At 46.8% G+C, this 24,304-nt stretch overlaps 1 protein-coding gene across 2 annotated transcripts; it reads left to right on the top strand.

The window, feature by feature from the left end:
* The first annotated feature begins 321 nt into the window (after positions 1–321).
* On the top strand, positions 322–16,742 carry LOC130588433 (suppressor of cytokine signaling 1-like). Of its 2 annotated transcripts, none has more exons than XM_057389362.1 (3): positions 322–405; positions 10,417–10,541; positions 13,661–16,742. In XM_057389362.1, the coding sequence occupies exon 3, from the start codon at positions 13,727–13,729 to the stop codon at positions 14,408–14,410; it is 684 nt and encodes a 227-aa protein (XP_057245345.1). In that variant the 5' UTR covers positions 322–405; positions 10,417–10,541; positions 13,661–13,726; the 3' UTR covers positions 14,411–16,742. The 2 variants fall into 2 exon arrangements, with proteins under 2 accessions (XP_057245345.1, XP_057245341.1); XM_057389358.1 differs by lacking the exon at positions 322–405 and adding an exon at positions 412–620.
* The last annotated feature ends 7,562 nt before the right edge of the window (positions 16,743–24,304 follow it).

Below are 24,304 nucleotides of genomic sequence, written 5' to 3'. Positions count from 1 at the left end.
GGCTGGCGGGTGCTGCGGTRCCATCCCGGTGGGGTTCCTCTACCACTCTGCAGCAGAGGGGCTTTCACAGCATCGTTTTTTTTCTTTGCCTTTTTCCTCTCTCTTCCCCCATCCGTCCAAGTTTGCTTTTAAAAAACTCCGAACTTTTTTCTTCTTTACTTTTTTTCCCCTTGCAAGAGCCACGCCGTGAAAAGACGGGGTGGTGGAGGAGGGAGAAACCCCTCCCCTTCCCCTCCCCCGTGGCTCCTTCCTCGGAAAAGAAACACTTGGGGGGTTTCCTCCCCTCCTACCCCATCCCATCCTTTCTGTGCCGCTCCGCTCCGCTCCGCTACCCGGAGCCGAAGCTGCTGCCGCGGYGCCCGCCCGCCCCGAGGAGGGCCCGGCGGGGCAGCCGCGCCGCCCCCGGTAAGCCTCGCACCGGCCCCTTTGTGAGCGAAGGGGCCGGGGGGGAATGCGGAGCGCGGCGGCGCCGGGCGGCGGGGAGCGGGGCCGCCTCCGTTTGGCTTCGGGGCGGGAGAGCGGCGGGGGCCGGGCCGGCCAGCGCCGCTGTAGCCCCGGCACTGAGCGGTCGCTCGCACCGGAGGCACCGCCGCCCGCCCGTGGCCCCGGAGGTGCCTAGAGTAAGTTGTGCTGCGTTAACTGGAAACGGCCTTTTTGGGGGGCGGGCTGCGAGGAGTCTGTCTGTCCGTCTGCCTGTCTGCTCTGGTCCCCCCTGGCTTACGTGGGGGTCCAGCCCCCCCTGKTTCGGCTCGTGGGGGCGTTGGGGCCGTTGTTGGCTTGGAAGAGGGAGGGTGTTGGGGCTTAGGGGGCTTTTCCCGAGGAATCTGGGGAGATTTGGGGTGCTGGCATCTCACTGCCGGCGTTGAAGGGAGCCATGTGCTGTGCTGGGGTGGCGGCGGGGTGCTGGGAGTAGCCTGGGAGGCTCCATTGAGACCGTCCTGGTGTCAAGGTGCTTTTCACCGTATCAGGGCAGGGAGATGCTTCTTTTAAAGTGAAACCTCCACATTATGTGATGTCTCAGATGGGTCTGTGGGGAAGCAGCCGTGCAGGTCCAGGTAACTTGGTCTTCACACCACTTCTTTCCTTTCATATGAACCACTGGAGAAGCAGTGCCCACACTTAGTCTTACCTGGAAAAGGGAGCTGCCTGCCAYAACTGAAGGCGTTACAGGGAAGCAGGGTTACTGTGAACCGGGGCGCACATGCCCATTTGGGGTTGCCTTGAAAGGCAGAGGARCTCGCCGTCCTCGCACAGTCAGAACGCAGCCTCACACCTGCYGTTTCTCAGAAGATCAGTGCTGCGCACCCATGAAAAGCCTCATCGCAAAGGTTATCGCTAAATCCTCCTTCTTTATGCAATCTGAGTCATGGTGCTCACAGCCATGCAGGATCCGCTACTCACTTTTTCCCACAAACACATGCGCTCTTACTGAGAATTTTGGAATGGTTACTACGTAAAAACCTCAGCTCATGCTACTCTTAGGATTTTTTTTTTCCTTTTTTAAAAGCTTAGTTTAAGTGTATATTCCTTCCTGCTTAGTAGAAGCTTGGAAACGGGATCTGGATGAACCCCAGAGGTAACTGAGAGGAACTTAGGAATTTTAAGTTAATGTCCCTGGCTTGTTTATTCTCTTGCATGATGAAGGAGGGGGATGTGGCTTGAGCATTGTTCTGGAAAGGGTAAAGGGTATTGTTAGCAAGCTGCTATTTAGGACTGTGTGGTCCAGACAGTGCCATTTAGTAGTTCTAGTCCTTGCAGCTCTCAGTGAAATGAAAAATCCAGTCACATGTTAACCACACTCAACTCAGTAAAATGGGGTGGAATCAGAAATCACTAGTTTCCTGGTATTTCATTCTCTATTGACTGTGTCCTTAAGGAGATATGCAAGTATATCTTCTTTCTCCAAGCAATTGCAACTGCAATTCAGATGCTGTGTGAATGTCAAATGGCCCATTCAGTCACAGCAAGGCAATGGTCATGTGCTTAAAAATTATGCACATGCACAGAAGTTTTGAGACTGARGCTGTATTATCACATAATGATGCTCTTGGTTGAATCAAGTTACGATGAAATGTGGCCAGTTGCTGCAGAGGAAGCCAAGATTTGTTTCTGTGTTCATGAGTGATTCTGCTGGATATGTGATTTAAGACAGTTGTTGAAATATGGATTCTTGTTCCCTCCAGAGGGGAAGGCTCTTGGGCACAAAAATGCAGGATTTCTGGGATGCCAACCTCCTACACAGGGTCCCATCTTTTCCTGAGTTAGACTGGGATCTGGGTCTTTGATATTTCTGTGCTCCTTGTTAATGTTCAGTATGTTGTATATCGTTTAATAACCTGGCTTGCTTATCACTTATTTAAAGTAGTGGGGTTGAGCAGCAACATAGGAGTTTTCTGTAAGATTGCATTGGAAGGCACAGGTAAACTGTGCTGGGGTCCCCAAATACGGGCATAGAGGATTACTGGGGAGAGGCTGAGCTTCTTCAGATACTCCCCGGTGTTCCTCTCTGTCCCCACTGTGCCTGCTCAATGAGGGCCAAATTCAGTTTCCAGAAGGCAGCATCAAACATGCCTCTTACCCTCGTCAATCCAGCTGGGATTTCTGTGAAGTTGGTGGTCAGTTTGCGCAAGGATAGAGTTGGGGCTGGGTGGTGTARATTCTTAATTGCTGTCAACAATATTGTGGTTGCATTGCTGAGAAACAAAGGAGAAAATGTGCCTTTGGAATTGTGTATTTTCCCATGTTTCTCTTTTTCTGTGTTCCACTGGGAATGTTTCGCTCTTTCTTTCTACTCTTTCCCTTTAGCTCCCTGCCACCCCCTGTCCCCCTGCCACCCACAGGCTTCTCTGTCCTGATTTCCCCAACCTTGGTTTGGTCAGCAATAAAGAGATAGTGCCAGTACTTAAATATGACATCATTTGKGTTGGGTTGATACTGTGGTTAGATTAATAAAAGCTGTGGGGAGGTGGTATGTTCCTGAGCTGTTATTCCAGGCTGTTGCAGACCTYGGCTAGTAGTGCTTACCAAAAGCTCTCAAGATGGGGAGGAGGATACGTGCATCTCTGTAACTTAAAATGTTGATGGTACAAGAGCTGAGTATGCCATACAGGGACAATATCTTTTTACAGAGTAAAGTGTTAAATGTGCGTCATTAGGAAGCATATTTATTTAAAATAATGCAACTACATGCTACATTAATTAGTTTGGTGATTACTTTTAAGTAGAGGCAAAAGGTGGCTATGATAGYAACTTAATCCCTTCTGTCCTGTCAGTCTCCTTCATTACTACCTACTCTTCTGGTTTGCGTTTGTGCATATCCTGCATCCTTCTGCCTCAGTAAGGTATTAATTAGGTCACCATTTTGCTGAAATCAGTCTCAACCTTTAAAAAAACAGCAAATGGTGCTGTGCTGTTTGATGTAGCAGGATTTGGTGACTTCGTGTTAGTGAGTGATCAAAATGACTGGAGTAAAATTCTTCCTTGCCCCTGACCAAGTGCAAGATTTCAAGTTAAGATTTAAAAGTGAGAGGTGCAGAAAATCCTACCTTTTAAATTCTGGGAATCAATACTTCTGTTCAATATTTAATAGTATTTAAATAGTATAAAAATTTAAATAAATTTAATAGTATAAAAATGTAGATTCAGTTAAAGTAGAGTGACTAAATGATGGTTTGTGTTGTCTTTGAAGACTTTAGAGCTGCCCCTTATTTTTGTCCTCTTCTGTGGAGAAATGAAAAGGCCTGTGTGCACTTCACAGGAAATGAGTGTGTGATACAGGCTTGCAGGCTGCACATTTCCAAGAACCGCTCTCAAGGTATTTTGATAATGCACATTCTCTCTGCCTTCTCCCTTCCTGCTCCTCCTGCACTTTGTGTGCTTCTGCTTGTTCACAAACACATGCGGAGCTGAGGGGAAGAACAGTGCCACTACGAAGTTGCAGATGGGCTACTTTATGTTTATACTGGAGCAGTGGCTGGCAAAATTGGGTAAAGCTGGCAGCATTCAGTTGCCTTTGTTGCAGAGGGKTTTTGTGTTTCCCCTCACTCCCTGCAAATGCTGAAGAAAAATTTTGACTTCAGATTGTGACTTGTGCAGCGAGGGCGTTTTTTTGTGTATGTGATTCTGCAGCTCAGAAACCATTTGGATCTGCTTTCATACTTCCTCAGTCGCAAATTTTATTTGGAAACTTAGTCTAAAGCTAAGAAAATGAGTGTGGCTGTTAGCAGTTGGAAAATGTCAGAGATCTGCAATCTGAACTGTGTAGCTGGGCTTCTGCACATCCTGCTAAAGGTGCCTTGCTGAAGGTAAGGAGGTTCAGCATAAGTTTGCCTGCATTGACACACTGGTGCAGGAATGGTTTGTTTATGCTTTTTGATAGACCAGCAATGTTGTTCTTCATCCATATTTTAGTTCTTCCTTGTTTTCTGGTAACATTTTATGGTGTGGAAGGAGGAAGGTTGGAGCTTGGGAAAAATTTAGTGCTTTAGCAGTAAACCCAGAAATCTGTCATTTCTGTAGGCTCCATGCTGATATTCAAGTCAGCACATCCAAAGAAGTGGTGCTGTTCTTTTTAGTCATTAAAGAATTAGGAAAAAATGGGCAGAGCTGTTTTAACTCTGTGGCAGGTCCATAGTTGATTCCTCATATTGACTTTATATATCCTTGTTTACTACTTCAATTTTGCACTATTCAAGGGCATTTATGGCTTGTGCTGGGCTCCTGTTAAGTGTTATGTCAGGTTTGAATGATTAAGAGGTGTCTTAAAAAGGTGTTGCTAAAAAACCTAGCCCTTTGGTGCTGGACTCCTCTACTTAAGATCTGCTAAAGTATAACATGGTGGGTACAGCATAGAAACAAAGTAAAGGCATTTGAGAGAGCAGAGACAGAGCAGCTCTCTCACTTTCCCCAGAAACAGCATTTAATGTCTATATGATTGGAGTTTTCCCTTTTATGAGTTTTAAAATTAGTTACTTTTCATCTTGGTCACCTTTGAACTTCCTCTCATCTGATTTCTGAAAGAACACAAAAAGAACGTCGTGATTGCACTGTATCTTTCTCTGGCTTCCCCTTCTATGTATATCTGCTCTCTAAACTGAGCATGAAATTTCTCCAGTCTCTCTCTGTACAGTTATGTGTTGCTTCTCATCACCCATCTTTAGGCCTATCCTACTTGCTTAAGCTCTGTGTTTTTACTTCAGGTGACTAGAACTGACTGTGTTCGCTGAGGTGGTGACAATTACTGTTGCGTTCCCACCCATCCATTTTACACCCTTACGCTCCTGCTTGCCTCTTGGTTTTTAATGACTGCTTTTGTATTCAGAGCTGGARCTTTCATTAATGAACCCTCAGCACTGTTACTCAGCTCATTGGTCAGCTGCACCACTTAATTTATTGCTCTTGAAAATACAGACCCAGTTGGTTTTCCTACAAGCCTGTGTGCATTTGCATGTGTCAGGACAGAGTCTTGGCTGACCTCCTRCTGCTTTCTTGCTTCTTTGAATGACTTCTGACTTCTCTGTCCTGCAGAGAGTGATTTTGTCACTGTTTACCCTGGGAAGGTGATAGAGAGGGCTCGCCACGTTTCAAGTTGTCTGCCTAGGTTTAAGTAACATGAGACTGTAAGATGCCAGTGTGGGACAAGGTTAGACCTTGGGGTTTGAGGWGTTGTGGGTAATGGCAGCTTGAAGACAGGGGGAGACAATTCTAGGAAGAGACCTGGGTCAACATGTGAGTGAGTTTGCACGGTTAGGGGGGAAGGAGCTGCTTGCGTAAGAGCTGTGGGAGCCTTTGGGCTGCTTGTACCCACCAACCTGTTGAGGAGTGAGGAGCGATGCTCTGCAAAGTGGGTTSAGTTGAATCAGGGTGAAGATGCTGTGGCTGGGAGGGTGGCACAGAGGTGACCCGATGTGCAGGGGCTGAAATGCCTTGGTTTCCTCTGGCCTCCCTCTTTCACCTCCCATTCACACTGTGTCATGACTGCTTCATGTCTTCTGCCCATCTGCTTTACAGGTCCTGGGGTGCTGCTAGCTCTTTAGCTCATGTACTGTGTCTCACTTTTTGACTTGCTTCTGGTGTGGAGGCTTTGGGGAAGCACAAAGTGTGTCCTGTCATCTGTTGCTTCTTCAGGTACCATCTGCCTGATGGGGAGCTCTGCCTGGGGTTTGGCTCTCTCTCATACCAGGTAGCCAGTCTTATGCTGCTCCTTCCTTAGCAGCACATGTCAAAATAAATTCTTTTCAATACTTGCAGGCCTCTGGCAATTCTTAATGCAGCTGATTTGATTGAGAGAGCACCTCTCTTTGTATCTCAACCATCCATTTCCATTCAAAACCTCTGGCTATAGTCCATCYTGCCCAGCTGGCTTTCTGCTTTAATGTCACTTTTCCCCATCTCTTCTTATAGAGCACCCHCTTTTTCCCCTTCAGGTTAACCAGCATTAAATACTGGGGAATCTTCTCAACATCCTGTATAAGAAAAATATTAATATCTGCTTGCTTGTGTGGCTTTTCTGTAGTGTCCCTGTCCCCACTCGCTGGTATCCCACTCAACTAAATGATTCCCTCAGAGGTTTTCTCTTTTTGATGAACTGAAAAGGCCATATGTTTCCTGGGTTTTGTTTTGTTTATCTTGGCCACCTACCATCCCAGTTTCATGACAGCCATCCTCATATAAATTTGTTCCCTACTGTCAGTAATTTATATTCCTTTATATTGGCTCCTCTAGGATTATTTTTTTCATCTTCTGAAGGACWGTTGAGGTTGTAGAAAGATTTGGAYGGGGACTGTGGTTTTGTATTGTCTGTGTTTGAGGTCTCAGATACCYGGCAGAGACCCGTGCAAGTTGTTGCACCTACAACTAATACCTGCAGTGTGACCTGTGTTGTCCCCCAAGCCTGTCCTCTTAGCCAGGCAGCATCTCTGTGCCATCATTTGTGGGAGGTCTGCACGCTCTGTCATTTTAAGATTTCATTTCCTAAATAACCTTTCATGACTTTTTTTTTTTTTTTTTTTTTTTTTTTTTTTTTTTTGACTCTCAGGACTAGTTTCTTTATCTTGTGTGTTGGAAATCCCCCACTATAAATCTTAGTGTTGTGGTGTGTCTGTGCTTTCTGACCCTTGCCCTTTCCTCTGAAGGTACAGTAACTGGTGCTGTGTAATGCCCCCTCACATCTTTTAAAGCTGGTCCTTCTGAAGAGTCAAGGCAGGGTGTCTCTCCTGTCCTGCTGTGCTCATGCTGGTTATTCACCTGGGACTMTTCTCTGACAGCATAGTCCTGGTCAGCAGAGTGAATCAGTTTTAGCTGCAGAAGCTGCTTATTTCTCAGAGTTAGGTGCTGCTTTGAATTCCTTTCTGGCTCAATGTGATGGCTTTGATAACAAGCCATGGCCATCACAGGGACCACTGATGGCCTTTGTGTCTCGGGATTTACTCATTTCCTCAAACAGGGTTCTTGGAACAAGTGAAATAAGTCAGTTTAACTGAGAGAGGCTGGAACAGAGGAAATGTACCTGTGCTGCTGCTCTGGGGGTGAGGGGAGCTGGCAACASTGAGGAGCAGTGATGGGTGGAGGCAGCCCTGGGCATTGCTACCCCCTTCCCACTGATCTCCCCCTTGGCATGGACATKGCACAGAGCATTTCAAGTAGGGAGACATGAGGGACTGCTTTTATCTTGGCTTCTCTTTCTCTTTTTCTTCCTCATCGTGCCCTTTCTCCATTTCCTTGTTTCTGCCCCCAAACTGGGGAGAACTCCAGCCACCTTTCCAGAGGGCTGCTTCCCAAGCTGACGTGTTGTGTGTAGGGAGGGAAGACAAGGCAACAGCACGGATTCTTTGTTCCCTGGCCGAGCACAGGGCTGAGGTTTCATGTAGCTCTGCAGCACTGATATTCACAGGAATGGCTGCTCGCTGTGAAACTGCAAAGGTCAGGAGCAATGTGATTGGGCTTCCCTCACTTACCAAAAATGCTGTTGGCCAGAGGCAAGCAACAATTCTCTTTGCTTAAGCCATGGCAGGATAGGCTCAGCTGCAGCTTTGGAACTTAGTACTAACCCCTCCTGATTTCCTTTTCCTAAGGTTGTTTTTCTAAAAATTCTTGTTTCCCCAGTTACAGCAGAAGGCATTCAGTCTACAGTAGGAGCTGTCTTCTTTGCCAGAAGTCAGATGGTAGTTTTGGTAGTTTTACTTGCTGTGGAGCAAGCTATAGTTGCTTGTGGCTACTGCAGAGCAGCCTCTGAGTACAGGGAAGTGAGGCTTGTCTGTTCTCAGGATTACTAATTCACCTTGGGCTATTTCAATGAGGGATAGGCTTTTTTACTTAAAAGTATTCCTGGAAGTGTCTAGTATTTCCAAAGTATGAGGAGGGGACTCTGAAAATGGGTGTCTTCCAGCTCTTTTAGTTATCCCAGTAGAGGCAATTATCCCAGAATTTTCTTTCCTTGTAAACTACCACCTTGTTGGATTATGGAGAAACCAAACACACTTGTAGATTTCTCTGTCTGGAAGACTATTTGGCACATAATACACTGTCTTGTTGGTTTTCCTGGAGTAAAAACCTTTTAGCCTATATCAGCAAAGTGCCATATTARTTCAGAAAACACACGTCATAGAAAAATATGATAAGAAGTACAAAACATGAATATTAGATCCATGAAAAGTTATTTGTGGGTTTTGAAGTATGTTCTTCAGCCCCGAAATGTTGGGAAGTGTTTGATAAGACAAGTCCTCTTGCAAGATGTCCAGCTGCTGATTCCCAGAGTCTACATGCAGGATCTTCCTGCACCATCTGTACTGTGTGAAGTAGGAACTGCCACAGTGTGTGTGCTGCTTCAGCTTATTTTATTAAATATTGCATTCTTGAATGTTGGTTGTATAGGGAAATGAAGTTTTRGTTTGGTTTATATATGTGTGGTGTGTTTTTTTATCCACTTATTCCCTTATGTGTCAGACATAATGGCAGCCTCACATCAAACTGCCATGGCATAAAAGATAGAGGGAGCTGCAATGTCTCTGAGGCCTGCTTTGTGCTGGAGAAATTGGCTGTGATTAACATTGGTCCTCTTAACTGAGCTGGACCACATTCTTTCCCTAACCACAGCTCTCTCTGTGCTCTTTGGCACGTCTGTCTGTGCATCTCCTTTCCCTTCTCCCTCTGTGATCCCCTTCTGGATCAGCCCCGGTCACCTTGGCTGTGGCAGGGTGCTCATGACAAGGGGCATTGGTGTGACCATGTGCCGTGGTGGTGATGGTGTGGTTCAAACCAGTGCCAGTGTGTGGCAGCYGGTGGCAGCCATGGGAACCAGGCTGGCCTGCCATTAAAACCCAGTGCTGCATAATTGGCTCTTACTAGGGAGGTTTCTTCCAGCTCTTTGCTCAAGCTTTCCTTTGAAACAGCCTCCCCAGCCACAAATCAGTAGGCAGTGCATTTCTGTGGGATGGAGACGTGCAAAAGGGAGATGTCTGCTCAGGCTTTGCTGCYGGAGTAGGGAAGCTATTGCAAGGGCTTGAAGGGTACTTCAGGGAGAGCTTTTCCTAATTATCCCAGCCTCCATCTAACTKCTCTGGGAACTGTTGGCTTGATATTTGGGAGATGGTTAAGCCAAATGGAGTGTTAATGAGAAAGTGTGATAATGGGATAGACATGCAGGTTTGCTAGCTGCAAGTCAGTGTGGCTTGTGGGGTGTGTGCCCAGTTTGGACTGGGCTGGGGAGGATGTAGTGAAGTTATGTTATGTGGATGCAAGTGAAGCCATGCAGGGACTGTCTCTGAAAAAGGCGTGCAGAAAGCTGGGATTGTTTTTTCAGCTTGCTGGTGGATCCACTGACAGACACATGATTGCACACATGGTGGTCTGCTGCTACACCAGGTCAGTGGGTTTAGTTTTCAATCTGCAAGAKGAGAAGGAAAAGTCTTGAGAGCTGGGGAAGCAGGGCAGAAGAGTGTGGGCCAGAATGGAGTGTGTTACAGGTGGGATAAGTCAGCAGTGAATGGTTATGTACATGACATCAAATAAGATACTCTAAATGTTGTCTTTTGTATTCAGCTCAAGTTGGAGTTTGCTGGTTTGAATCCTTAYATTTATTCCTGTTGCCACCATCTCTTAACATTTGAGTTTTATGGTTCCTGCTTCCGTAAGATGATGGCAACTTTATGGTCTTTCCATTTGTCCTTAGGCCACCTGTGAGCTGCCTGGACCTAATCAGCTCACAGCTTTGTAMATASCAATAATAATAACAACAACAGCAATAAAACGTGCTGTCTCTGTTGCTATCTGAAGTGCTGTATACGTGCTTCTACAGTAGCACAGATCAAAGAGATCGAGAGAAACAACCTGTCTCCAGATTTGTTGTATTTTAGATCCACATTGCAGCAACTAATGGGCTTAGTCACTTGCCTGATGGATGTCTCTTTCTTTTCAAAGGATGGATCTGCTCTTAAGGAAAGCTGTGCAAAAACTGGGAAATGCTGTATCGGAGCTTTTGAATTTGGACCACTTTCAGGCCTGACATCCAGAAACTCATCCCTATGGGTGGCAGAGACAAAGAGGTAAGCTTTTTCAAGTGTCCTGGAAAAAGAGTGCAAGGATGCATCATAGCTAAGTTCTTGAGGCTGCTGTTGAGCTTGCCAGATTTGTCAGGCCCCTGGGGTGCAGGGCTGGCTTGGCTGATACCACGTGCTGTGCACTGTCCCCTGTTTTACTAGAATTGTCTCCTTATGTAAAATGCACTGTCTTGCCTGGGTTGTGAGTGAGGAGGAAAACAGAATGCCCTGTGTCAAGAGCACTTATTTTGAAAAGCTCTTGAACTAGTAAATCAGTTCTCGGGAAACTTATCCAGCCTTTTAATTAGAGGGACACCAGCTTTTTAGGGTATGTTGCTTTGGCTGCAAGCACTGTTCTGACTTGCACTAGGGAGGTAGTAACTTGTTTGGGCATTGGGTTTTTTGGGCTTTTTTGGAGAGGAGAAGAGGGAAAGCAAATCGTGGTGTGGCAAGGCAGCAATACTTACTATGCAAGTGTGTTTTATTACATCCTTGGCTTGACTTATTCCTAATCCTGGGTCTGCACATCCTCCTTGGTGTGGGAGACCATATACAGCATAGACCTGTTGACTCATTAAAAGTGAACCTTAAAGGTAGTATCAGGAAGCACTTCTGGGGCTAATGTAACTAATGCTGCGCTGCATGCTGGGCACTTATCTCTTGGAAATGGGTCAACAAAGCTAAACAAATTCTCCCCATCTGAGGCTCTGACCCATATGTAGATTTCAAACCAAGTGAACAAATTGTCAAGGTGCTATTTTTGCATTTACTTTGAATTTGAAACCATKACAGTCTCAGTTCTTAGTCAGATTTCTTGTAGCAGTGGATTTTTTTGAAGGACTTGGGTGAATGACTCAAGGTTGAAAACTGGGACAAACCAGTTTGGGTGGTTTTTCTGTCAAATAGCATCTGCAGCCTTAAACAAATTGTATATTTGTTGTTATTTTAAAAACTGTTTTACTACTTGAATTCATTTTCCAACCTSGACCCTTTGAAACTGGCAAAATTTCCATTTGGACCCAAGAGAAGTTGCTGTTTAGGAAGGCTCTTTCTTGCTCCTCTCGAAGCTATAGCCACAACCCTGGAGGCATCTGGCACCTTCATTTTCTATAGGAACTAATGTCAGAGGGCCCTAAAGCTTCCTTGCCCAGCAGAAGAGAAGGAAAGGGACAACTCCTTGTGGTGCCTTCTCTGCTGAATTTTCCGTGGTGATAGATGGCCTTAGTTGCTGTAGTGGTGACTGTGTTTGTTTGCATACTGCTCACTAAACCACCTTCACCTAAGATTTATTCTGACTTGCTGAATGGTCTGAGAAACTTTCAACTGCTACCTTTTTTTTTAATGGAAAAGAAAAAACCCAACTTGATTAACTCCTTCCTACCCCTCCCACCTTTCTCTAAGCATGGAATTCCCCTCCCACTATGACGCTAGCTAAAAGGCAGAATCAGGAGCATTCAGAGCAGTACCAGGGACATTAGTGGCTTGTGGACTGCAAGTCACTGGGCTGCAAGCTGGAGAAGATTCCCAGGCTGCTCTTGGAAAGGGTGCTTATGGTTCCATATATGAAATGTGCCTGGCAGCTACATGATTGGAATTACTGTTAAGTATTGAGAGAGATGTTAGACTAGAAAAGATGTCTGTAGTAAGGCATTGCCAGGCACATGCCTCCTTTCCCAAAGTACTGTGCCTGTGTGAAGGAAAGATGTTTGTCCTCTCCCTGGGTGCCGAGTATGCGCGGTCACCCAGCTGGCACGAGCACCAAAAGGAGCGCAAGGYTTTTGAGTAGCTGGCAAAGGGTGCAAGGCAGGGGAGCTTTGCAAAGASCTAAGCTTAACATAAAGCTCTCCCTGCGGAGCCAGCCCTCCAYGAGTCCCTGCACATTCCCTGAGGGGCTGCCTGGCTGATATGAGCCCTGATGCTCTGGCAAGTCTGTAATGGGGGGGAGTGCTGGAGATGAAGTATGSCTCCTCCTCTGCTGCAGGCTGTGCCAGCACTCTGTTCTGCTCCAAGCATGGCTGTGCTGTGAGCAAGTATGACTGGGTTAATGGACTATGTCAAGGGACTGAGGGCAGCGTTTGGCAGCGAGCTACTGACTTGTCAGGCCTGGGGAAGTGGTGTGTTACAGCTCAGCTTCTCACACAGAATGAACCTCTGGCTTAAGGCTGTGGTTTTTATGTTTGTGCCTATACACGCACAGATCTAGAATATGTATTTTTTAATATAATTGAAGTGACTTGAATGGCTGATGGCAACATTGGGATCAGAAATTTGCATTTTTGAAAACAGACAGCATGGTGATATCAAGGTGCAGGAGATGAGCAGGGTCATGACAGTACATTAGAGGATGGTGACTGGGAGAGGGCAGCATTGTCTGCAGGCAGGGGGAGTTGTCCTTCTGGAAGAAACAGAAATTAAGAGTGTGGAAGGGCATCAGCAGTATCTGGTACCAGTGTTAAGTGAGCTCATTCGTGGTAGTTCCAGCCTTGAAGTTGATGTAACATTTTTTTAAGGGGTCTTGATCTGAGACCTTTGCTTTCTCCTGGCATAGTGAAACAGGCATGTCTTGGGATGAGGGAGTGGTTTCTGGGATTTGGTGAGAAAGGTTTATCCCTGCCTTCTGCTTTTGCTGAGTCCTGTTGTCAATCTTTTGGTTGGGGAAAGGGTTGGAGAGGTGCAAGGAAACCTTTCTACTTTTCACTGAATGACAATGTAAATGAGACTTTCCCACTTTGGGAAATTTTTCCCTTTTGATTTGTGGTGTAATTTCCCCTTTCCAGTCTCAAGGCCACTCTGAAGAGTCCCAAACATCCAACAAGGGGAAATCTTGAGATCTGCTAAATTCACATTAGCCTGCTGGAGGGTGTGCAGGAGCCCTCGCTCTGAATCACAGAAACCCAATGGRTGCAGAGCTCTTTAAGGTGTCACCTTGTGCTGGTGGGGATCCAGCTGGAGCCCTTTCTGCACATATATCCTTGGTTGTCCCTACAGCTGGGGGTTGGTGGCATGCAATAGCTCCTTCAGACCCTCTTTGGTACTTTTGCTGGTCTTTCTTCCTYGGGAAGTGTTTTCACTTGCCTGGATTGAAGAAGGTATTGGGTTTGCCTCACTTTCCTTCTGTCCCACAGGCTGGATGCAAAGGAGGAAGCATGGTAAAGGCAGCATCTTTCCAGGATTCATGGGCTCTTTGAGAGATGATCAGAGGGAGGCCAGATGATCTGCACAACACGCACACCACTGTTTCTCGTCTGCAAAGGCAGCATCGAAGCATTCTCCCCAGCCCTGCGCCACCCGGCTTGCCCGATCGTTTCCGGATGTTTCGYAGCTGCGAGTGGGAAGTGCTGGAGCGATCCCTCAATATCCTTCAGGCCAGTGACTTCTACTGGGGCCCCTTGTCTGTGGGGGAGGCTCACGCCAAGCTCCAGCGGGAGCCTGTGGGCACCTACTTGGTACGAGACAGCTCGCAGGGGAACTGCTTGTTCAGCCTGAGCGTGCGGATGCCTGCTGGGCCCATCAGCCTTCGAATCTCTTTCCAGGAGGGCTATTTCCGCCTCAAGAACTGGTTTTCAGACTGTGTGGTACGGCTGTTGGAGCTGGTGGTGGCAGGGACCCGGAACAACCCCTTGCACTTTGACGAGATGGGGGGAACTCCCCTGGTCTTCTCTGAGCCCCTGTGCCGGAGCCGCCGTGCAGTGCCCACGCTGCGAGAACTGTGCTGCCGTAGCCTCCCTGCTGATGCCATGACAAGGGAYAGAGCAGGGCTGGGGGGCTCCTTGGGGATGTGTCTGGGGGAAGAGGTGTTCTCACTCCTGGACAGAAGGGGAGGGTCAGAAGGGAGTGTTGTCCCCAGCCCCTCTCTGTCCTGGGCTGGGAGATGATGCCATTCATATGGGAGCTGCCTCTTTTATGGCTGTGCTGGTGGGATGTGTGCCACACCAGTGAGGCTGGACTGGCTGCTGGGAGAGGAAGAGCTTGAACCACAGCTTGAATGGCTGTGACAGGTGCGTCCTCATACATAAGCAGCATGTGTGACTTTCCCCAGAGATGCCTGGGGTAAAGCTGAACATGAAGAGCAGACATTTCCACCATCACCAAGTCCTGCTCATTGCTCCATTTGTAACTTWAAAGCTTCAGAAGAAGGTGAGGTGCCTGTCTTCCCAGGTCAGCCCTGTGKTTTTTTCTACCCCAAAGTGCCTGAGCTCCTTTCTGGTTCAAATCTGCCCTTGTGAAGTGGTGCAGCTGAGTTCAGTCCCACAGCAGAGCAGCTTGGACATCGGTGGGCATGACCCTGTGCTGACTCACGAAGCTGTGGTGGAGCAAGAGCACTTTTCACTCCTGGCAGCACGAATGCGATGCCTGTTACATCAGAGGCCGGCGTTTGCACCGGAGTGAAACCATTGCAGCYGTGTACGATATCTGCAGCTTCACTGGCTTTTGCGTTGCTTTATTTGATCGGATTTTTGGGCATGCAGATGGGTTATGCTGTACTAAGGGCATGGCATTCCTGTAGAGATAACCCTGGTCTGGAGAGTCATATCTGCCCTGGGAGGATGTAAAGAGATGGGATCCTGCACCCTTTCTCAGGAGGTGATTAAGCTCATCTGATAGTGTGCTGCTGCCATCTGTTGAGCATCAGAAAATGTTTTGGTTTTGCCTCTGAAAAGGCAAAGAATTTTTAATATAAAATTTCTGAAATTTTAATAAAATTTTGTATTGATTTTTAAGTCAGCAAATACATGGCGATAACTTCATTTCCTTGTAATGTTGGAAGCCCAGTTAGTTTAGTGCAGAGACATGGCAATCGAGCTGAAACTGGACAAGTGAATTTCTCATAAAGAACAAAAGCTGAGCATAAATGAGTGGTCCTAGGTGAGAACATTAAACGTAATTCATCTTATAGTGTAATTAGTTGTAGAATTTTCTAAACAGAGAATACTTCTGAAAATCTCAYCCCTGTATATTTAAGGAGTTTTTTTAGTACCTTAAAATTTGTACTGAATGTTTGAAAAAAGCTGAGTAATTCAAGACCTTGGAACAGAGCACATCATCAGTGAACTTGAACTGGTGAGGATAAGTACAAATGGGAGGAACAGAGCTGACTTAAATAGGGTTATGGTTCATTTCAGGGATAGTCAGGTATGATGTCTTCAAAATAAGTGATTGAAAACAACCACATGAAAGGAGAAATTCAGATACTGTGAAATTTGAACCAAACYATTTTGCATGCTGCTAAACAGCCATAGCTGGGCAGGCAGCCTTCTGAGCTCAAGCGGACTTTCCACTTCACACCTGTACAAGAGAAAAAAGCTGAACACGGGAGGAGAGTACATTGAATTTGCTCTATTTTCTTCAGGTGTCTTATCTGAGGAACCAAAGTGTGTGGTCAGCACAGAGAGTGAGATACAGGCTGTGATTCATCACAGGAGCCCAACTTAGACACTCAGAATTACTCTCTGGAGGGCTCTGTTGCACTGCTGGTGGTGAGGTGCCTGGCCACRTGTCTCAGGGCATTGGCTTATGAACCAAGGTAGTTAAATAAGTGTCAGGGAAGTGGTGATCTTGTCCTTGCTGCCCGCTCCTCCCAGCTGCATGGGGGCCAGAGTAAGTGTGGTGGCCGTGCAGCTCCTGCATCTCTCAGCCCAGCACAAAAGCAGGAGCTGGAATTACTAATTTCTGCAGGGTTTGCATGTCCTGTAGTAGCTGATGTGTGGGTGTAGTGTTGCTTGCTGCCAGCATTTCAGGTGGCTCTGGGCACCTCTGGGACTGGCCCCTGGCTCTTAGGTGAAGCCCCTGCCTAGGCAGGGTCAGCCACACAGCTGCCCTTCCTCTCTGCCACGGAGGAGTGGGACTGGATCTGCTGCCCCAGGCATCATGTTCATTCCCTCGATTATTTTCTTTTTTCAGGGTGTCTGCTGAGGTGCCTTGGCTGACTTCCTGCCTTCCCTGCAGAAAGTGGGGGGTGTGGTGGGGAGGAGCAGTCTAATTTCTTCCAYGTTTAGAACTGAGCACAGGAATGCTTCTGTTTTCTGGCCACGGTTATGTCTCACTGAGGGAAGAGCTTTCYACCCGTATTGCTCTGACCTGGCTGTGAACTGTTCTCATTTGGCCACAAATGAGCATCTTGGGTTGTATGGCTGGGGGCTGCAGGAGAGCCCTATTTGAGGCCTGGATTGCACTTTAGGAAAATCACACCATGGGAGAAGGAAATAGTTTGGATTTTAATAAAGTCTACTTTATTCTGTGCTTTTTTTTTTTTTTTTTTTTAATTGCACAGCAAGCATTTGTCTCAGTCTTACAAGTAAGTCAATTCCATGCAGGGCTGCAGCGAATTGATTTGAGATCTGTGGATGAAAAGCATGGAATTACTGCCAAGCATTGTTATATTGTGGAAGTTGAAAACACATYATATGTGAGTATCCTCATTATTCCCAAGGAGAGGTCACTTTGCAGCTCAGGATTGGTGCAAGAAAGGAAATCAATGCAGAAAGAACAGGAAAGTGGAAAGTGCATTGGCTGAGGCAAGTGTTGGGAGTCCTTCATTCTCTGCTTGGATGTTGGAAGAGAAACCTTTTTCTTTCAGCTTTTGAGAAAAAAAGGTGTACAAAGCAAAACCATAAGAATTTACTTCCGTGGGGTGATGGCAAACACTATTCTGCTGCTTTCATTAGAGTGGGAGATGTTCCCTTTAATGGCCTTGCTTCTGAACCGGTCCCTCTGYCACGTAAGAGTAGCTCTTGGTGGTCCGTATCCAAATGTTTCTTTTGGTGGCTCCTAAGGGGACTTAGAAAGAAATTGCAAACTTCCTCACAACCTCTTGAGCACCATTTGGGGAATAGAAGAAAATTGTTTGCATTTTTATATGTTATGTTATACATTTCTCCAGCTGACTCATTTCAGTTTGTCGAGGAAACTTACACAGCCTTGCAGATGGTTTTTTTCAAGTGTTCTTCCCAATAGCAGAGGTTGAAAAGTTTAGTGCTTGTGAGAGGGGCTTCCTCTACCATGCTGTGAAGGGTCTGGATTTCAGTCCCAGCATGCTGCAGGCATCCAGCAGGAAACGGCTCTTTGTCTGCTCCCARCTAGCTGTCTGTTGGTAGTGCTCTGCACTACCCAAGGGTTAATTTCCCAAAATTCTTCACTGGTACTGCTAATAACTTCCATATGTACTGATGTGTGTGCTCAGGAGGGGCCCCACAGCCAGCAGTTCTTGTAATAATACTTGATTACCTCTGAAATGAGGGTCTGTATGTCATTAGGGATCAGGATTCACCAGAAGACACAAGTTTGTGTAAAAACACTTTAAAAATGTACAAACATTTGGCCATCCTCAGTGATTGGGAAATGAATTCTTAGGTAGTCAAGCTTCAAAAAAAAGCCTGTGTACACACAGCTAGATCTTAGTTTTGACCCTTAACCTGATGTCCCTCTGACAATGTGTATTTGTGTCATTAGTCTTTAAGCGTGCTGAGCCCCTTAATTTACAACATACCTTGGTTAAGGGAATGTGATGGCTTTGTCTGATTGAGTTCATTTTGCCCCAATTCTTCAGATGTTTGGCATCTGTACAGTTRTAATAACTGCATGCATTGGAGCTTTCTGCCTGCCCTGAGCCATTCCCTAGTGCAAAGGCCGGGCTACTGAGGGCAGCCTTCAGAGAGAAAGCAGGTGTCAAAGGGAGAGGGAATGTGGCAGAGTCACTCTGAAACTCCTGATGCCTCCCTGCAGAGCTGCCTGGGTCTTGGCAGGCTCCTGCTGCCTTCTGATCTCAGCTGGGGCTGTCAGGGCTGGGGTTTTGATTCAGGCAAAGCAAAGTACTTCCAAATGCTTYCCATGCAAGGGCTGGCTCAATAGTAGGTCTCTTCAGCCAGAAAAGAGATSGCTGAAGTCTGCAGCAGAGATCTGTAAAGCCTATATGCCATGGAGTAGGTGACCAAGTATTTTCTTAAAAATACAGGGAGGTGTCTGATGAAATACTCAAGTGCAAGACTCAAAAGGAGACATTTCTTCATGTGATGTGTAGTAGCTTAAGCTCTGGAAATCTCTGCCACAGGCCACCAGCGAGGGTAACCTCTATATAAGTACAAGAGATTAATGGTGATTGATGGAGCAGCTCTGGAGGAGGAAAAGCAGGTTGGGAAATAGGGGAGACCCAGGATCCAGGCGCAACTTTGAGTTCTGTGCTTTGTTTTGCAGACCTCTGAGCTCAGCAGCACAGGGTGCAGCCCAGGCCAGCTGAGCCAGCGGCTCAGTGAGGGACAGCTGTGCTGAGCTCCAGAACCTGTGCTGGGCCTCTGGAGACAGAGGGAGTCTGCACCTGGCAGACCTGTACACCCACCCCTGCAGTGCAGTTGCATGCCCCAGCAGTTCGATGGCAGCCCCAAAGGGAGCAGCCCTCAGGCACTTCTTCCCAGCTTTCAAAAGCAGAAAAATTGGGACACCCATCTGATGCCCGGAGGCAAGCGTCAGCACAGGCTGAGGATAAAAACATCGCCATCATTCTGAATGAGGGAAAGAGCCTGACTTGTCAGCTGAGGGCACTGGGGGAGGCCAGCATCAGCCTGAGGTGACGGCTGGTTGGGGCAGAGCTAGGGAGTCCCAGCCTAACTGCACGTCAGAAAGGAGCTGCAGAGCTTTAAGAAGCATAGTACTGGCAGTCCCCTGCGTCTTTGGTTCATCCATCCCAGAACAAATGACATGCATACTCTTTCAAAAAGATTTTTGCCTCCTGGGCTACCTTCTTTCCCAAGACACCACCCTTGCCATCAGAGCTCTCAACCTTTGAGCTGGTCCCTGATGCCACTGAAATCAGTGAGCAGATTATGGTTCCCCTCTGAATGTTTTGGATTAGGCCTCCCTATTTTGTCAGGCTGATGTGAGCAAAATGTGGGTTTTCCACACTAAACGTAATCAAAACAAACCCTGCTCCCACTGGCTTGTGCAACAAATCATGCTGGGGGAATTGCTGGCATTCGGCATGATTAACCCAAGTGCAGATGCCTTCCATCTTGTAAACAATAGCCTAAAGGATTGGAGAGGATCACAAACAAAGCACTTACAGACAAGACAGCATTTTCAAAAGGGACTTGAGAGCTTATGTCCATTGGGGGTTTGTCTTTTAAAAATAAACTAGAAGTAAACAAATTCAGAGACTGCTCTGAAGAATCTAATAGAATGAAAGTGAGGAGACTGGATATAATATTCCAAAAAWTAAGTAGGGGAAAACTAGACAGGGCTAATGGATCCTCTTAAACTCCTCAACAAGATGTCCCACAGCCTTAGGGATGGGCAGACACTTGAAACCCCATCTGAACGAGGCCAGGCGAGATGTGCAAGATATGCAGCAGAAAACCCTTTTTCAGTTCACAGGAGAAAAAAAAAATCCCTAAAAAGCAGTGAGAGCAACAAAAGAATCAGGCAACTTGTGCTTGTTTTATGGTGATTGAGTCTGAAAGGGACATTCCCTCCCTGAACTGCAAGCTAGTGACAAATTGCTGTGAATTTCAGACTGAAAACTACTCAAGTAATGTAAACCATAGTTTTTGTATTGTACTTTTAATATTTTTTTTTAAAATCTCATTTCTGTGTAGGGTTTTGAAGCATAGGCTGAATTATTTTCCATTATGTCTCRTTTCCCCTGGCCTTGGCAGAGTGAAGTAGCAAATGCCCGGGTTCACACTCAAGAGCTCCAGTAAGAGAACAGCAAAGTTTGTGACATTGATGGTCGCTCATTTAATGACATGGGGATTAGGAGCTGTAGGGAGAGCTCGTCATCTCTGTAACTGAGATGGTGTTGCAAGTAATGCTAAATCTGGACAGACGTGAGCACCTTTCACCAGCTTCCCCTTGTTCTGTGCCTTCTGGGGAACATGCAGTTCACCCCCTTGTTTAAAAGACTCATGTAGCAGCTATTCAGATCACAGAGCACCAGGTATTTGACAAGTCCTTGCTGCTAAACTTTCAATGTATCTAGAGCTGTTTTAGGATCCATGGAATCTCAAGCCTAGAATAATACAGGTGCAAATCCAGATGTTCTTTGTAGTATCCAGCCTCCATGTTCTAAGTGCTTCAGCACTACCRTTGTACATTCTGCAGTACTTAGGAAGGTTCCTTTTGTCCTTGGTCTTCTGTAAGGAACTCTCCAAGGCACTGGAATAGGAGAACAGAATGGTGGTGGAGAGCACAAGCTGCAGATCTTTTTCTGCTTTTCCAGACTGCAGGGAATCAGCCAGATATGAAGGCAACTCTAATGTACGTGCTGAGATACCTAAAATAAGCCATGCAAACAAATCAGTCGTATGTTATCCAGATGGGAATGTTCAAATCCAATAATAGCAGTAAAGTGCTCCCGAACTCTGCAGAGACAGAGATTATAGAAGGATCAGGTATAATTATAGTGCCTTGTTATTACCATTCTCATCATTCTTTTTAACAAAGCTTTTCAATAGGATGAAAAAACTTCTTGCAGGAGATCCTAATGTGTTTGCTGGCATTTTTTCATTCTTCCTTCCAAGGCCGTTCAAGTCAGCCCTTGTAAATGGTGTTAATAAATACTATAAAGATCTTGGATATTTTTTCAGATGAAACCTTTAGCATCTCTTTATGGCCTTGACTGCAGCAAGCCCTTCTCCTGAAACATCTCACTGTTGCTACCATTAATGAGAGCACTAGCATAAATACCCCAGTGCTGCTCTGATCCTTGCCTTGGTACAAGCCCTTCCAAGCAGGGTTAAGTAATACCCTTGAAATATTAGTGGGTGCAGGTGGCTTGTCTATGTACTGCTCCATAAATTCCACGTGGAATACAGTGGAATCACTCAGCAAAGATTCTTTACTTTGGAGAAAGTCATAGAGCTGGAGCTATGTATCTGCAAGCTGTTCTTCCCTGCCCAAGTCCTGTCGCCTGTGAATACCAGTGCTTGTGAGAAAACCCCAGGGTTATCAGAATCAGACCACAGGCAAAACGGGTGCAGGGAGCATACATCCTTGTCTGCAGGTTGGTCCTGTGGGCAGGCACCACTCAAGAGAAGGAAAAAAGCTTCCTGGCATTTATTTAGTATCCCTTTCCAGATAACTGCAGATCCCTGGAAATACTACCATAAGAGGAGCCTGGCAGTGCAAGGGAGCCAGCTCACCTTGGAGGCACAGTCCCACAGCAGCTCTGAAAGACAGTGTAGATWTCCCAGGGAGGGGATTTCTCACGGGAGGGAAGTCCCAGGCAGCACTTCCGCTTCAGCAGCTCCCACAGCTTAGGGAACAACTTGCTGTGGGGAAAAGCTGTCGGTGAGCGTGTGGACAGTAAAACTCTACCAACAYATCTCGTTCTCAATCTGCAGCACACCCTGTGTTGCCCTCTTCRTGGCCATGATTCAGGGAATCCCTTGCACTTTTCTCAGCTTGGGGACATGCCTGTGCCTGTGTCATGCCTGTGCACTGTTGCAGTGCGGGAGCATCTTTCCCAGGCTCCATGTCTCTGTGCCCTGCTCACCTACAAGTCCCGGGCAAACCAAGAGGAGAGGCGATGCAGTTGGAACTGATGCAGCAGGCTTGGAAGGGGTCAGGTTAGGTTTGTTGGGCTTGGAGGAAGGAGTGGTTTGCTGAAATGGGTCTTCTCATCTCCCCTGAGCATCTTGGCAGAGCCTTGCTCTCAACTCAATGAAAGTAGGGCAGAGTCTAACCACATTTCAAGCTGTCTGCGTTTTTGGATTCTGGGTAACTGTGATCTCTATCTGTTCCTAGAAAAGATTTAAACAACTTATAAACCACAGCTGGGCAGAAATAATAAAAGAAGCAGCACTGGGGTGGGGAAGGATCTCCCCACAGTGTACAGAGTCAGGAGAGAGTGGTCTGCAGGAGAAACCATTGGCCAGGCTGTGGTAGAGAGTCTCAGCATGGCTGCTTGGGCTGTGGGGGGACACAGAGGGGCTGCCTTAGGGAAACCTCAGCAATATTAGGAGCTGATATAAAATGTGGATACATGTATATGAATGCATGTATGTGTAAACATCTATATAAAGAACAAGTGGAAATATAATTAGTTACAGAAGAAGGGGTCTGAACCCTGCTATGGTATCCATATAGTCTCACCTCCATGCACTTGTTCCTGCTAAGGTTTGTGTCTCCATGCAGACAGGATATGCTTCCTCTTGTACTCCAGGGTTTTTTGCATTTCTCATTCCTGTAGGACCCACATCTATCATCACGTGGCTTTCCAGGCAGAGGAGAACCCCTTCCGTTGGAGAGGTTGTAGTGGGTTCAGACTCAGTGCCCAGCCTCCAGGTCCACAGAGAGGTTCACAAAACACTTCTCAGGTCTCCCTATGGCCTATAACAGCCTTGGATGCTCCCAGTGCACTCAGTGCTCTGTAAGGGTTTGAAAAACAAAATCCAATGATGTTTCTCTTGCATTAGGACAAAACTACAGATTCTTGTCCTGTAGTTSTGTCAGCCAGGAATGTAGACAGCAGGTGGGAAATTCAGGGGTGGGGAAGGAAGACAGAATGAAACACATTTCTTTATTGGCAAAAATCCTAGCAGAGATGTGGTTCTTCCAGCACATGCTTTTGCCAGGATCCTTTCTTTAGTTTTCATAGCCAGAATAGGGCCTGGTGGCAAAAAGATGTTTTTCCACTCTAGGAGGGTGTGCTATTACAGCTGTATYAGCTTGCATATTCTCCACAGTCCACAATGAAAACAAAGTTGAGGAATTAATAGAAAGAAAAAAACAACATATGCATTTGCCAGTTAGATACTTAGCTACTTAATCCTTTCCCAGCTTTCCTCCTGGGAGCTGGCAGAAGCCTGGTGTGCATGAGGAAAGCTGTGCCAATCTAAAGTGGGGTGTGACTGCACACAAGTGTCCACTGCAGGGGTCCATGATGGTTCCCAGGGTCACTGCAGCTGTGCTGCTGGTTCTACTTCCCAATGTTCTGAGCTGGAAAGTTGCTGCAGGCTGAAGAAAGGGTCCCAGTTAATTAAAAAAAAAAAAAAAGGTAGGTAAGACATTAAAAGGGAAAGGGAATAAAAAACAAAACCCAGGAAAAAGGGAGAGAAGGAGTAGGGAAAGGGAATGAGGTGGTTTGGATGAAAGGTAGTGCACCAACTTCTTGAACAAGCTCAGGGAGAAGGAGCTTAGATTAGGAGCCAACCAGGGATACCTGGGGGCAGTAAAAAGCTGTTGCCTGCCAGGCTGCAGGGGGTAGGGGTTGGCACAGCTGGCTGGCTCGAAGCAGGGCTGAGGCCCAAACAGTTTTCCTGCACAGACAAGACCAAAAGGGACATCTGGCAGGGCCACTGATGGCAGGGACTAGTCCTGCAGCTCCCTYGCAACTGCTATCTTGTCCAACATGATCCTCCCTGTGTGTGCCCTGCACAGGACCCAGCACATGCCGAACTTGCCTGCCTCCCACCCTTCAGCCCCAACACAGGGGATGCACAGCCCATCAGGACAATTTCAGGGCATGATGTACCTCACAGCATGCAGCTGGCAAGGAGGGGCTCAGGCACTTCTGTTTTAGGAGAGCACTTCTGGCAGCATACCCTCCTCCTGCCCATCATCCCACCCCCAGAATTTTTGCTGCCAATGTGAGAAAGTTTGGGCTGGCTTGGTCATGGCACTGTGGGGGTAGTGACACATCCTGTGACCGTGGGAAGCTGWGTGCCTGTGACTTCTGCACCCATGCTCCCATGGGGGCTGTGGAGGTATGTGAATGTGTGGCTGTTTGTGGGGACATTCGTTTGAGCCTGCCCCTGCTGTGGCAACCACAGCAAGCAGAA

The sequence above is a fragment of the Malurus melanocephalus genome, unplaced genomic scaffold, assembly GCF_030028575.1.
Source record: "Malurus melanocephalus ecotype Western Australia unplaced genomic scaffold, MMel_1.1 scaffold_17, whole genome shotgun sequence".
Classification (NCBI taxonomy): Eukaryota; Metazoa; Chordata; class Aves; order Passeriformes; family Maluridae; genus Malurus; species Malurus melanocephalus.
Note: the sequence above shows the minus strand (reverse complement) of the source record. Positions and strands in the feature narration are given on the sequence as shown.